This window comes from Capra hircus, chromosome 13 (genome assembly GCF_001704415.2).
Source record: "Capra hircus breed San Clemente chromosome 13, ASM170441v1, whole genome shotgun sequence".
Classification (NCBI taxonomy): Eukaryota; Metazoa; Chordata; class Mammalia; order Artiodactyla; family Bovidae; genus Capra; species Capra hircus.
In genome coordinates, this window is record NC_030820.1 from 73064480 (window position 1) to 73077043 (window position 12564).

General features: G+C 42.8%; 1 protein-coding gene across 1 annotated transcript; it reads left to right on the plus strand.

The window, feature by feature from the left end:
- Nucleotides 4572-7411, plus strand: LOC102173761 (antileukoproteinase). Its single transcript, XM_005688589.3, has 3 exons — nt 4572-4836; nt 5682-5843; nt 7161-7411. The coding sequence occupies exons 1-3, from the start codon at nt 4722-4724 to the stop codon at nt 7187-7189; spliced, it is 306 nt and encodes a 101-aa protein (XP_005688646.1). The 5' UTR covers nt 4572-4721; the 3' UTR covers nt 7190-7411.

The window sequence follows — 12564 nt, forward strand, 5'->3', positions numbered from 1 at the left end:
CAGAAGCTTTTAAGTTTAATTAGGTCCCATTTGTTTATTTTTGCCTTTATTTCCAATATTCTGGGAGGTGGGTCCTAGAGGATCCTGCTGTGATGTATGTCAGAGAGTGTTGTGCCTATGTTCTCCTCTAGCAGTTTTATAGTTTCTGGTCTTACGTTTAGATCTTTAATCCATTTTGAGTTTATTTTTGTGTATGGTGTTAGAAAGTATTCTAGTTTTATTCCTTTACAAGTGGTTGACCAGTTTTCCCAGCACCACTTGTTAAAGAGATTGTCTTTAATCCATTGTATATTCTTGACTCCTTTCAGTTCAGTCGCTCAGTCGTGTCTGACTCTTTGCTACCCCATGAATCGCAGCACGCTAGGCCTCCCTATTCATTACCAACTCCTGGAGTTCACTCAGACTCGCGTCCATCGAGTCCGTGATGCCATCCAGCTATCTCATCCTCTGTCATCCCCTTCTCCTCCTGCCCTCAATCCCTCCCAGCATCAGGGTCTTTTCAAATGAGTCAGCTCTTCGCATGAGGTGGCCAAAGTACTGGAGTTTCAGCTTCAGCATCATTCCTTCCAAAGAAATCCCAGGGCTGATCTCCTTCAGAATGGACTAGTTGGATCTCCTTGCAGTCCAAGGGACTCTCGAGTCTTCTCCAGCACCATAGTTCAAAAGCATCAATTCTTTGGCACTCAGCTTTCTTCACAGTCCAATTCTCACATCCATACATGACCACAGGAAAAACCATAGCCTTGACTAGAAGGACCTTAGTCGGCAAAGTAATGTCTCTGCTTCTGAATATGCTATCTAGGTTGGTCATAACTTTTCTTCCAAGGAGTAAGCGTCTTTTAATTTCATAGCTACAGTCACCATCTGCAGTGATTTTGGAGCCCCCCAAAATAAAGTCTGCCACTGTGTCCACTGTTTCCCCGTTTATTTCCCATGAAGTGATGGGACCGGATGCCATGATCTTCGTTTTCTGAATGTTGAGCTTTAAGCAAACTTTTTCACTCTCCTCTTTCACTTTCATCAAGAGGCTTTTTAGCTCCTCTTCACTTTCTGCCATAAGGGTGGTGTCATCTGCATATCTGAGGTTATTGATATTTCTCCTGGCAATTTTTATTCCAGCTTGTGCTTCTTCCAGCCCAGCGTTTCTCATGATGTACTCTGCATAGAAGTTAAATAAGCAGGGTGACAATATGCAGCCTTGATATACTCCGTTTCCTATTTGGAACCCGTCTGTTGTTCCATGTCCAGTTCTAACTGTTACTTCCTGACCTGCATACAGGTTTGTCAAGAGGCAGGTCAGGTGGTCTGGTATTCCCATCTCTTTCAGAATTTTCCACAGTTTATTGTGTCCATAGGTGTGTGGATTTATCTCTGGGCTTTCTGTTTTGTTCCATTGATCTATATTTCTGTCTTTGTGCCAGTACCATACTGTCTTGATGACTGTGGCTTTGTAGTAGAGCCTGAAGTCAGGTAGGTTGATTCCTCCTGTTCCATTCTTCTTTCTCAAGATTGCTTTGGCTATTCGAGGTTTTTTGTATTTCCATACAAATTGTGAAATTATTTGTTCTAGCTCTGTGAAAAATATTGTTGGTAACTTTATAGGGATTGCATTGAATCTATAAATTGCTTTGGGTAGTATACTCATTTTCACTATATTGATTCTTCCGATCCACGAACATGGTATATTTCTCCATCTATTACTGTCCTCTTTGATTTCTTTCACCAGTGTTTTATAGTTTTTTAAAAATAATTTTCTTTATTTTTGTTGAAGTTATACATTTAGGTAAGAGCTTCCCTAATGGCTCAGAAGGTAAAGAATCTGCCTGAAATGTGGGAGACCTGGGTTTGATCCCTGGGTTGGGAAGATCCCCTGGAGATGGGAATGGCAATCCACTCCAGTATTCTTGCCTGGAAAATCCCGTGGACAGAGGAGCCTGGAAGCTACAGGTTGCAAAGAGTCAGACAGGACTGAGCGACTATCACTCACTCATACATGAAGATAGACTAAGAAGTCACATGCTTTTACAAAGTATGTTGTGAAGAGTATCGGTTGCTTACCAGCAGCCTCCCCCTAGAGGAAACCATTTCTAGTTTATCATCTTGGCATTTGTATCTCCATTTCTAAGTAATATCCATTATATTAACACCTTGATAAAATAATGCTGCATCTGGACTTTTCAGTTTTAGATCTAGTCCATTGAATTCCCATGACTGAAAAGGAGATTTTTGTCCACCTCCTTGCTCCCTACACCTCTGGCACCTAGGCTCACCCTCCCACCGCCACTCCCTCCCATCAACACTATATGCTCCTTGTGATTTGATCCGCGCTGTTGTTTACATTATCATGATTACGAAAACATGTTGTAGTTGAACTCTGTTGTAAACCCAACACCTTTTCCCTTCTGATATGGCTTTTTTATTTTCTCTGAGGTGAAAAAAAATTGTCTGATTTTGTGTTTGCTACATTTCCTATGTACATTGGTCTTTCCAGGTGGCTCAGTGGTAAAGAATTTGCCTACCAAGCAGGAGACACAGGAGATGAGGATTCAATCCTGGGATCGGAAGATCCTCTGGAGGAGGAAACGGCAACCCACTTCAATAATCTTGCCTGGAAAATCCCATGGACAGAGGAGTCTGGTGGGCTACAGTCCATGAGGCCTCAAGAGTTGGACACAACTGAGCACGTATGAGTTGCTGCTGCTGCTAAGTCACTTCAGTCGTGTCCAATTCTGTGCGACCCCATAGATGGCAGCCCACCAGGCTCCCCTGTCCCTGGGATTCTCCAGGCAAGAGCACTGGCGTGGGTTGCCATTTCCTTCTCCAATGCATGAAAGTGAAAAATGAAAGTGAAGTCGCTTAGTCGTGTCCGACTCTCAGCGACCCCATGGACCCCAGCCTACCAGGCTCCTCCGTCCATGGGATTTTCCAGGCAAGAGTACTGGAGTGGGGTGCCATTGCCTTCTCTGCATGTGAATTGAGAGAGCATCTATTCAACCACATCCTCTTCACCAGTTGCCCAATCTCCTCTCCAAGTATTCATCAGTGCCAGATGTTCTCTATTAATTTCACCTTTCAGAAGATGAATTTCCTGGGGCCCTCTGACCCTCTCCAATCTGGTCTGGTAGTTCCGTTTTTTTTTTTTTTTCTTTTTTTCTTTTTGAAGTAGCAAATGCACAATGCTTTCTTAAAATTTTTGTGTCGATGTCGAGTTGATATACAATATTATATGTTACAGGCATATTATATAGTGACTGACATTTTAAGGGTTATACTCCATTTATAGTTATAGTAAAATATTGGCTCTATCCTTCAGGTTGTGCAATATATCCTTGCAGCTTATTTTATACATAACAGTTTGTACCTCTTAGTCCCCCTGGGTTTCCCGGTGGCACTAATGGCAAAGAATTTGCCTGCCCTTGCAGGAGATGAAAGAGACACAGATTTGATTCCTGGGTTGGGAAGATCCTTTGAACAAGGGTATGGCAACCCACTCCCATACTCTTGCCTGGAGAATCCTATAGACAGATGGAGCCTAGCAGGCTACAGTCTATAGGTTGCAAAGAGTCAGACACAACTGAAATGACTTAGCATGCACACTTAGTCCCCTACCCCTGTATTGTCCCTCCCAGCTTCCTTCTCCCCACATAACCTTTAGTTTGTTCTGGCACTCAGGTCTCACTCTGGGATTTTCTGTCACCATCATCATGAGGACTCTCTTTTTTTCCTTTCCTGCATTCTACTTTGTGTATTTCATGCATTTTTTTTCTTGGTTTCACCTTAAAAGGCTTTCTTTCGCTATTTAGAACTGTTTAAACTTCTCATCATGTAGCCAGTGTACAATAAATGTCCATTATGATCATGCAAGACCAGTGAGGATGACTCTGGGGTGTGAGAGGATTTTTTTGAGCATATGAAATGACATACCTGTTTCAACTGGCTCTTCAACTGACTGCTAAGAAGAGCCCCATCGGTTTATCTCAGGAAACACGGCTCCAACGTGATTGACTTTGCATCAGTCTCACTTCCATTCTGCTAACAGGTAGTGTGTTCATTCTTCTTCAACTTCCTTCCACTCTTTTCAACTCAAGTTCCCCCTCTGTGATCTAGTCCGTTACTATTATCCCAACTTCACAACTGGGAAAGCTGAAGCCCCAAGAGGTTTTCCTTGCTGTCCCCTCTCCACCTGTCATTCAGCAAAGATTCTCTGTGTGACTGGCACTGCAATTATACGTGGTAGTAAGCCAGGAGAGAATGAGAAAAAATGTCACCTGCCTTTTAGGGAAGGGAGTGACCCTGGGTAATGTGGTAACAAATGTGGCAATCCTCTAGAGCCCCGGAGTGTGGGAAAGTCATGGCATTTTCAGAGACCATGGTTCCAGATTTCTAACAAGTTCCTTTGTAATGTCCTGTTTGGCCCTCTTTGCCCCTCCCCGACTCCTCCCCAAGGAGGGTGATTCAGGGTCCCCTAACGTGTTCCCAAGCGGCTTTCTGACACCACCCCCTCCAAGTCCTTCATTCCCCTTCCTAGTCCTCACGCTCTTGCCTAAGGGCAGGAAAGAGCCAGCAACACTGGATGGCGTGGTCACTGTCCTCACCTGAATTTCCTGCTGAGGAAATAGCAGCTGAGAGAACTCAGGGCAGTTCTGGTGGGAGCACACCCATCAGAGCGGGTATAAAGGGTGAGGCTGACACTGGTCACCACTGCCCCGCCTGCCCTCAAGATGAAGTCCAGCAGCCTTATCGTCTTCCTGGTGATATTTGCCTTCGGATTCCTGATGCCCTGGACTGTGGAAGGTGCTCCCAAACGTGAGCTGGACTTTCTCAGGCCATATCCAGGTACCAAAGTCAATGATGGCTCAGCGTGGGAATAATCTCTTCTTTTTAGCCCTGAGGGCTGGTCTTGAAGCCCTCTTTCCAATGGCCTATGGTCCTTAATTTCAAGCATGTCTCTGAGGACTTCAACTAAGAGAGTTTCTGTGCATCCAGAGATAAGCCCTTGTATTTCTTATTTTTCTTTCTCTATATCTCCTTCTTTACTGTTTTTTTTTCCTCTGTCACATTATTTTGGTCACTATCTGTTTTAATTTTCCAAATTGTTCTCTGTTTCTCTTAATTTTGTTGTTGTTGTTGTTAATGGTCATTCTCTAGTTTTTTCTATTTGCTTCTCAGTTGATCTGTTCTCTTTTGTTTAATCTCGAATGAGTGGCCTCTCCTGCTGTCACTGTCTCTGCCTCCCTCCCAGCCAGCCCTGGGCCAGGGATACCTGGCCATGAACTCTGTTCAGCCCTCCCTGGAGCTGACTTATACAGACATGCCGTAGCTGACTGTGAAATCTTCAAGACTTCTGTGAGGTAGTAGATGTCACGTTGGTAGCTTGAAATAAGGAACAGTGGGAATATTTACACCAGGGAAACTGGCAAACTCCACAAAGTCTCCCTCTTGAAAGATTTAGTGGCACACTGCCATCTATACCTTCTCTCCCGTTGACTCACTCTTGGTTGAGGGTTTGGCTGAGCTTGCCACTGTCCCACATCGGCCTTGAAACTGGAATCCTAATGGCTCCCTTCATTCCTTTGAGGTCAGCTACTTGGGTTAGGCTTTCTCTCCTCACCTGGTTCCTTCTGGAGGATTGTGATCTTGACTCAGTGCCAGCTTCTTCCTCCTTTGTTCTTACCCTTCAGAAAAAGGCAAACCTGGAGCCTGTCCTTTCGTCCGCCCTGTGCTGTGCTTTGTATATGAACCGCCTGAGTGCCAGAGTGACTGGCAGTGTCCGAAGAGGCAGAAATGCTGCCAGGGTCTTTGTGGCATCAAATGCACGGATCCTGTAGACACGTCAAAGTCAGGTGAGGAAGTCCAGTCCTGGAAAGGGGGATCAGGGAGGTCTGAGCTTGAGGACATGCTTCTTGGGCAAGTGAAGGGGGCTCGTCTGAACTGGGGTGCAGGATGGGATAGAGTCAGGGCTTCTCCACCCCTCTACCTGCTCTGTTTTCTCAGGTAGACAGTAGGCCAGTTGGTGAGCCTGTCAGCCAGCAGGTCAGTCAGTTCATGAATAGTCTATCAGACACACGTATGTCAGACACTGGTTGGGGTCCTGTTGGTGGGAGGGAGTCTTCTTTAGGACACTCACCAGCCTCAGATTGGATCCTGAAGTTGGGGAAGAACCAATTTCCATGTATGGGGTGAAGATGGAGTTGGGAATTTGGGTGATATGCCAAGGCGTGAAGCCTCTGAATTGTGACTTAGTTTTCATCACTTAAAGTCACTCCTGGGAAGTGTCCGGTGGTCACTGGACACTGTGAGAGGCCCAACCCTGTAAACATCTGCCAGAATGACAGTCACTGCCTGAAAGGTTTTAGGTGCTGCAGGGGTCCGTGTGGGAATTCATGTGTCCTGCCGGTGAAAGGTGAGGAGAAGATCTAGCAAGCTCCGCATCCCCCTGGACCTTAATATGCTCTCAACCTAATGGTACCTTTGGTTATGAAAGAGGTTGCTTGACATCTTCCAGTACTTCCCCATTCCCTAAGCAGATCCTCTGCACTTCAGTGACCTTCACCCCTTAGATTTCTCTAGACAAGTCCCAGGAGGCACCTATGACAGGCCATGCTGGGTCCTAGGAAGGAAAGCTTCTTGGAATAAGGCAGGAGGAAGGAGAGTGATACAAGAGGCAAAAGTTCTATCTTTGAATATCATCTCTGCCTCTGACTGACTATGTGACTATGAGCAACTGACTATTTCATCCTCCACCTCAGTTTCCCCATCTTTAAAATGGACACAATTATATCCATGGCGATACTAAATGTAAAAGTGATTTTTAAGACTTGAAGTACTATTTGCATTCAGAGAATTTTGCTATGGTTATGGCCTCGATTGGCTGAGTTATCTTGAACCACAGGGGAACTCTAGCAAGATGCATAGATGTCAATCTAGCCCAATACCCTGATTTTATCAGAGGGCATCAGAGAAGAGCCTGTGAAAAGCCTGGATTTTGTCTTGATTCCTACATCAAAGGCCAGCACTGTTTCAATGATTCCAGCACAATGCTCTCTACCTATCCCAAGGGACCTAGGACTTGGTGGTGGAAGGACCATCTTGGTGGGACAGATATAAGGGTCACTTAAATAATTCCTGTGCTGAAGCTCCACTTTATTTTCTTTCTACAGATTCATCCTTTCCAGGCCAAAAAAATTAGGACTTCCTGGTCTGTGTGCTCTGGGGATTCCCCCTACTCCCCACCCTGCAAGCCTGGAAAACAATGAAAGCACCTTGGTCAAGATGTGGTTTTGTGACCAATACTCCTTTGGGGACAAGATCTGGCCTGTTTTATCCATGATCCCCAGCATCCAATGTGAAGCTTGGCACATGACAGGAAATGCCTATTGATCAGTGAATAAATAAATGTACTAGGTTTTCTCTGCATTTCCATCTTCCTTGACTCTTGAATGTGGACTAGGGTATGAGGAGTGAGATGAAGAATAAAATGTCTGAATGTGCGGGGTTTCTCCAAAAACCCATAAAATAGCAATCGGAAGAAGAGAGTGTTTTGGTTCCAACCAGATACAGGTTTAAATCTTACATTCATAGATCACAGGTTCTGTAGATTTGGGCAATGACTTTGTTCCATTGACCCTTAGTCTTGTCATCTGTAACATGGAAACGATAACAGCAATGACAATTTCACAAAGTTATCAGGATTAGAGGTGACAACATGTGAAAGGAAGAGCTCACTGAGCATTACATAGTAGATGCTCAACAAATGTTAGACTTACTTCAGGGTAAGCAAGGTGCAAAGACTTTAAAAAATGATTATGTTTGATCAGGAGCAAAATTGACAAACACAAAAAGTTGAAAGAGAAATAAGAGCTTAGAAGTAAATACTTGGAATGATTATCACAAACAAAGAAATAGAAAAATATGTGAAGAATTTCTACAGATCAGTAAGAAAAACAGCCAACCTCTCAGAAAAAAGTGAACTAGGAATAGGATGGACAATCAAATAAGAGATTATTATAGCAGATTGTGTATAGATATATAGGAGCTTCAATGTCACTAGTTATAAGAAAAAACAATTAAAACAGCCAGACACCATTTTTTATTTATCAGAATGGCAAGAATGAAAAGTCTACATTATAGGTCTTCCCTGGTGACCCACTGGGTACGCATCCACCTGCCAATTCAGGGTTTGATCTTTGGTGCAGGAATATCCCACGTGCTGTGGAGCAACCGCTGAAGCCTGTGCACTTAGACCTTGTGCTCTGCAACAAGAGAAGCCACTGCAATGAGAACTCGCGCACCGCAGAGTAGACTGCACTCGCTGCAACTAGAGAAAGTCCGCACACAGCAACAGCACAGCCAAAAAAGTAAAATAAGCAAATAAATAGTCTTAAAATAAAGGCGACAATATAAACACTCAGAGACTCTTAATAGTTTGCTGATGGAAACATAAATTGGTACAACCACTTGGAAGAGTGATCTGGTTATGCCTAAGAAAATTAAAAAGTTACATATATCATTTAGCAATTTTCCTTTCAGAAACACAGGAAAGACAAAATATTTGCTGATGGGAATCGAATATATGTATTAGGATGTTTAGTATAAGATTGTTCCAAAGAGTCAGAAACTGATACCAGTCAAGATGGCCTGCATTTGTGAAATAGTTAAATTTCATACTTTGATATGCTTGCTATGCTATAGAAAAACAAAAATAAATTTATAGGAATCAATATGGAGACATATCACAGAAAACTTATTAGGAAAATAAGATTGGTGATACAATGTATAGAATGAAATATTCATTTATATTTAAAAATTACACATAAAGGGACTTCCCTGGTGGTCCAGCGGTTGCCTCCATGCTCCCAATGCATGGGGCTGGTTTTGATCCCTGGTCAGGGAACTAGATCCCACACACCACAGATAAGAGCTTGCATGTCTCAAATAAAGATCTCAGGGCTGCAACTAAGGCCTGGCATAACCAAATAAACAAATAGATATTTTTTTAAGTTGCACATAAAATATCAAGCTGGTTATGAGTATATACCAAAGAATATACACCAAATGCAGGATGATGCCATCTTTTGTAGAAGAGGAATTAAAAATGAGACAGGTAGTGCTGACTATGGAAACTGGTTATTTATCTTCAAGATTTAATACTTCAACAAAATAATGCCATTTTTAGCAACATGGATGGACCTTTGCCAACAAAAGTTCCGTTTAGTCAAGGCTATGGTTTTTCCAGTGGTCATGTATGGATGTGAGAGTTGGACTATAAAGAAAGCTGAGCACCAAAGAATTGATGCTTTTGAACTGTGGTGTTGAAGAAGACTCTTGAGAGTCCCTTGGACTGCAAGGAGATCCAACCAGTCCATCCTAAAGGAGATCAGTCCTGGGTGTTCATTGGAAGGACTGACGTTGAAGCTGAAACTCCAATACTTTGGCCACCTGATGAGAAAACTGACTCACTGCAAAAGACCCTGATGCTAGGAAAGACTGAGGGCAGAAGGAGAAGGGGACAACAGAGGATGAGATGGTTGGATGGCATCACTGACTCAATGGACATGAGTTTGGGTAGGCTCTGGGAGTTAGTGTTGGACAGGGAGGCCTGGTGTGCTGCGATTCATGGGGTCGCAGAGAGTCGGACACGACTGAGCAACAGAACTGAACTGAATTGGATGGACCTAGAGACTTGCCTGGAAAATCCCATGGACGGAGAAGCCTGGTAGGCTGCAGTCCATGGGGTCGCTAAGAGTTGGGCACGACTGAGCGACTTCACTTTCATCTTTCACTTTCCTGCATTGGAGAAGGAAATGGCAACCCACTTCAGTGCTCTTGCCTGGAGAATCCCAGGGATGGGGGAGCCTGGTGGGCTGCCATCTATGGGGTCGCACAGAGTCGGACACGACTGAAGGACTTAACAGCAGCAGCAGCAGAGACTGTCATACTGAGTGAAGTAAGTCAGACAGAGAAATACAAATATCATATGATATCACATATTTGGAATCTAAAAAATAATAGTGCAAATGAACCCATGTACAAAACAGAAATTGGATCACAGATGTAGAAAACAAACATGGTTACCAAGGGAGAAAGGAGGGAGGGATAAATTGGGAGACTGAGATTGACATATACACACTACTATATATAAAACAGATAGCTAATAAGAAACTACTGCATAGCACAAAGGACTCTGTTCAATACTCCAATCACCTATATGGAAATAGAAGCTAAAAAGAGTGGACATATGTGTATGCATAACCGACTCACTTCGCTGTACAGCAGAAACTAACACAACATTGTAGATCACCCATTCTCCAATTTAAAAATTAATTTAAAAGATTTACTACTGGAAAATAAAACGAATATATATTGCCACCACTCTAGGTACTTCAAGTATCCAATGTTAGGACAAAACAAATCTTTCTCAAAAAAAAAAAAGCTTTTTTTTTTTTCTTCCAAAAGTCACGCCCAACACCTAACATGGAGAGTAAGAAACAGAAACTCAAAAACCATCTTGTGTGAAACTAGAAATCGTTTGTATCCAGTGGCTACAATATGGAACTGGAAGTTAAATTTTCAAATTGGAGAAAGGTGAAAGCTAAGGGTTTGCATCAGGAGATACTTATGAGAACAAAGGCTCTAAAATTAAGAGTAGGAAAGAGAGGGAGATTTTTTTGATAGTGGAGAGGGTGCTATTTTAATAACCTGTACAAATTGTAAATAATTATCCTTGAGTTAAATAAATTTTAAAAGGAAACTATAAAATTCTTAGGATAAAACATAGAGGTAAATTTTGGCAAATAATTCTTAAATAAGACATCCAAAGCATAAACTTTATTTAACTTCTATGCAGAGTACATCATGAGAAATGCTAGGCTGGAAGAAGCACAAGCTGGAATCAAGATTGCCAGGAGAAATATCAATAACCTCAGATATGCAGATGACACCACCCTTATGGCAGAAAGTGAAGAGGAACTAAAAAGCCTTTTGATGAAAGTGAAAGAGGAGAGTGAAAAAGTTGGCTTAAAGCTCAACATTCAGAAAATGAAGATCATGGCATCTGGTCCCATCACTTCATGGGAAATAGATGGGGAAACAGTGGAAACAGTGGCAGGCTTTATTTTTGGGGGCTCCAAAATCACTGCAGATGGTGACTGCAGTCATGAAATTAAAATAAGCTTACTCCTTGGAAGAAAAGTTATGACCAAGCTAGATAGCATATTCAGAAGCAGAGACATTACTTTGCCGACTAAGATCCGTCTAGTCAAGGCTATGGTTTTTCCTGTTGTCATGTATGGATGTGAGAGTTGAACTGTGAAGAAAGCTGAGCACCGAAGAATTGATGCTTTTGAACTGTGGTGTTGGAGAAGACTCTTGAGAGTCTCTTGGACTGCAAGGAGATCCAACCAGTCCATCCTGAAGGAGATCAGCCCTAGGATTTCTTTGGAAGAAATGATCCTGAAGCTGAAACTCCAGTACTTTGGCCACCTCATGCGAGGAGTTGACTCATTGGGAAAGACTCTGATGCTGGGAGGGATTGGGGGCAGGAGGAGAAGGGGATGACAGAGGATGAGATGGCTGGATGGCATCACTGACTCGATGGACTCGAGACTGAGTGAACTCCAGGAGTTGGTGATGGACAGGGAGGCCTGGCATGCTGCGATTCATGGGGTCACAAAGAGTCGGACACAACTGAGTGACTGAACTGAAAACTTAAACACTGAAAGAAAAAAGAGATAAATTTAACTTCATTGAAATTTAAAACTTGGTGCTTCAAAAGATAGCATCAATAAAATGAAAGATACTCCACACAGAATGGAAGAAAATGTTTACAAATTATGTATCTGATAATAATTCTTATAACTTAATAATTTAAAAAAACTTACAAAAAAAAAATATCTTTGAGAAGAACAATTAGATTCCCAGGGCTAGGTCTATGTATGCCTGTAACTCAGGTATCTCCTAAAGAAGTTAGAGGTTTCGGTTTCTGCAGAAATTGAAAGGTAGGAACTCTGGGCTCAGCCATTCCTGGCATGGGGAAGGAAGTGAGACATGGCTCTGAAAAAGGGAGGAATCAAAAAACTTTTGTGAATAGTGAGGTCTCCCAGCGGTCTTCCACTCTGGCTAGAACTTACTGTCAACCAGCTAATCTAAAATGAAATATTTGGACCACAGAGCTAATTGTTTCTGCCTTACTGTTTTAAAAGAATGTCTGCCCTTCCAATCCTCTTGGTCAGTTTTGAATCTACCTTTCACTGACTGACAGAATTTTGTGCTCAAATCACTAGTCCCTTGGTTTCTTCGTTTTTTTAAGAATGCTGGAGGGTGGGCAGATTTTCTTTCATTCTGACTCTTTTCACATAGCTCTCCTTTCAGGGAAGTTAGCTTGAGGGGCATCTCTTTCTTTGAACCAAAACAAGCTTTGACTCAGTCTCTCAAGGAAAAGGCAATGTGGATGTTGAGAAACCAGTGAATAAACAAGTGTACCAATAAATGTACTAGGTTTCGGGAACAGAGGTTGACTCCCAGCTTGCTGCTGACTCAGCCGGTAACACTGGCCATGTTCCTTGA

What these genes read in the sequence shown, in the direction of transcription:
- LOC102173761 (XM_005688589.3), top strand. Translation starts at nt 4,722, where the DNA reads ATGAAGTCCAGCAGCCTTATCGTCTTCCTGGTGATATTTGCCTTCGGA. An exon ending in CTTTCTCAGGCCATATCCAG is followed by an intron (nt 4,837 to 5,681) that starts GTACCAAAGTCA and finishes CTTACCCTTCAG; the next exon opens with AAAAAGGCAAACCTGGAGCC. An exon ending in TGTAGACACGTCAAAGTCAG is followed by an intron (nt 5,844 to 7,160) that starts GTGAGGAAGTCC and finishes TTCTTTCTACAG; the next exon opens with ATTCATCCTTTCCAGGCCAA.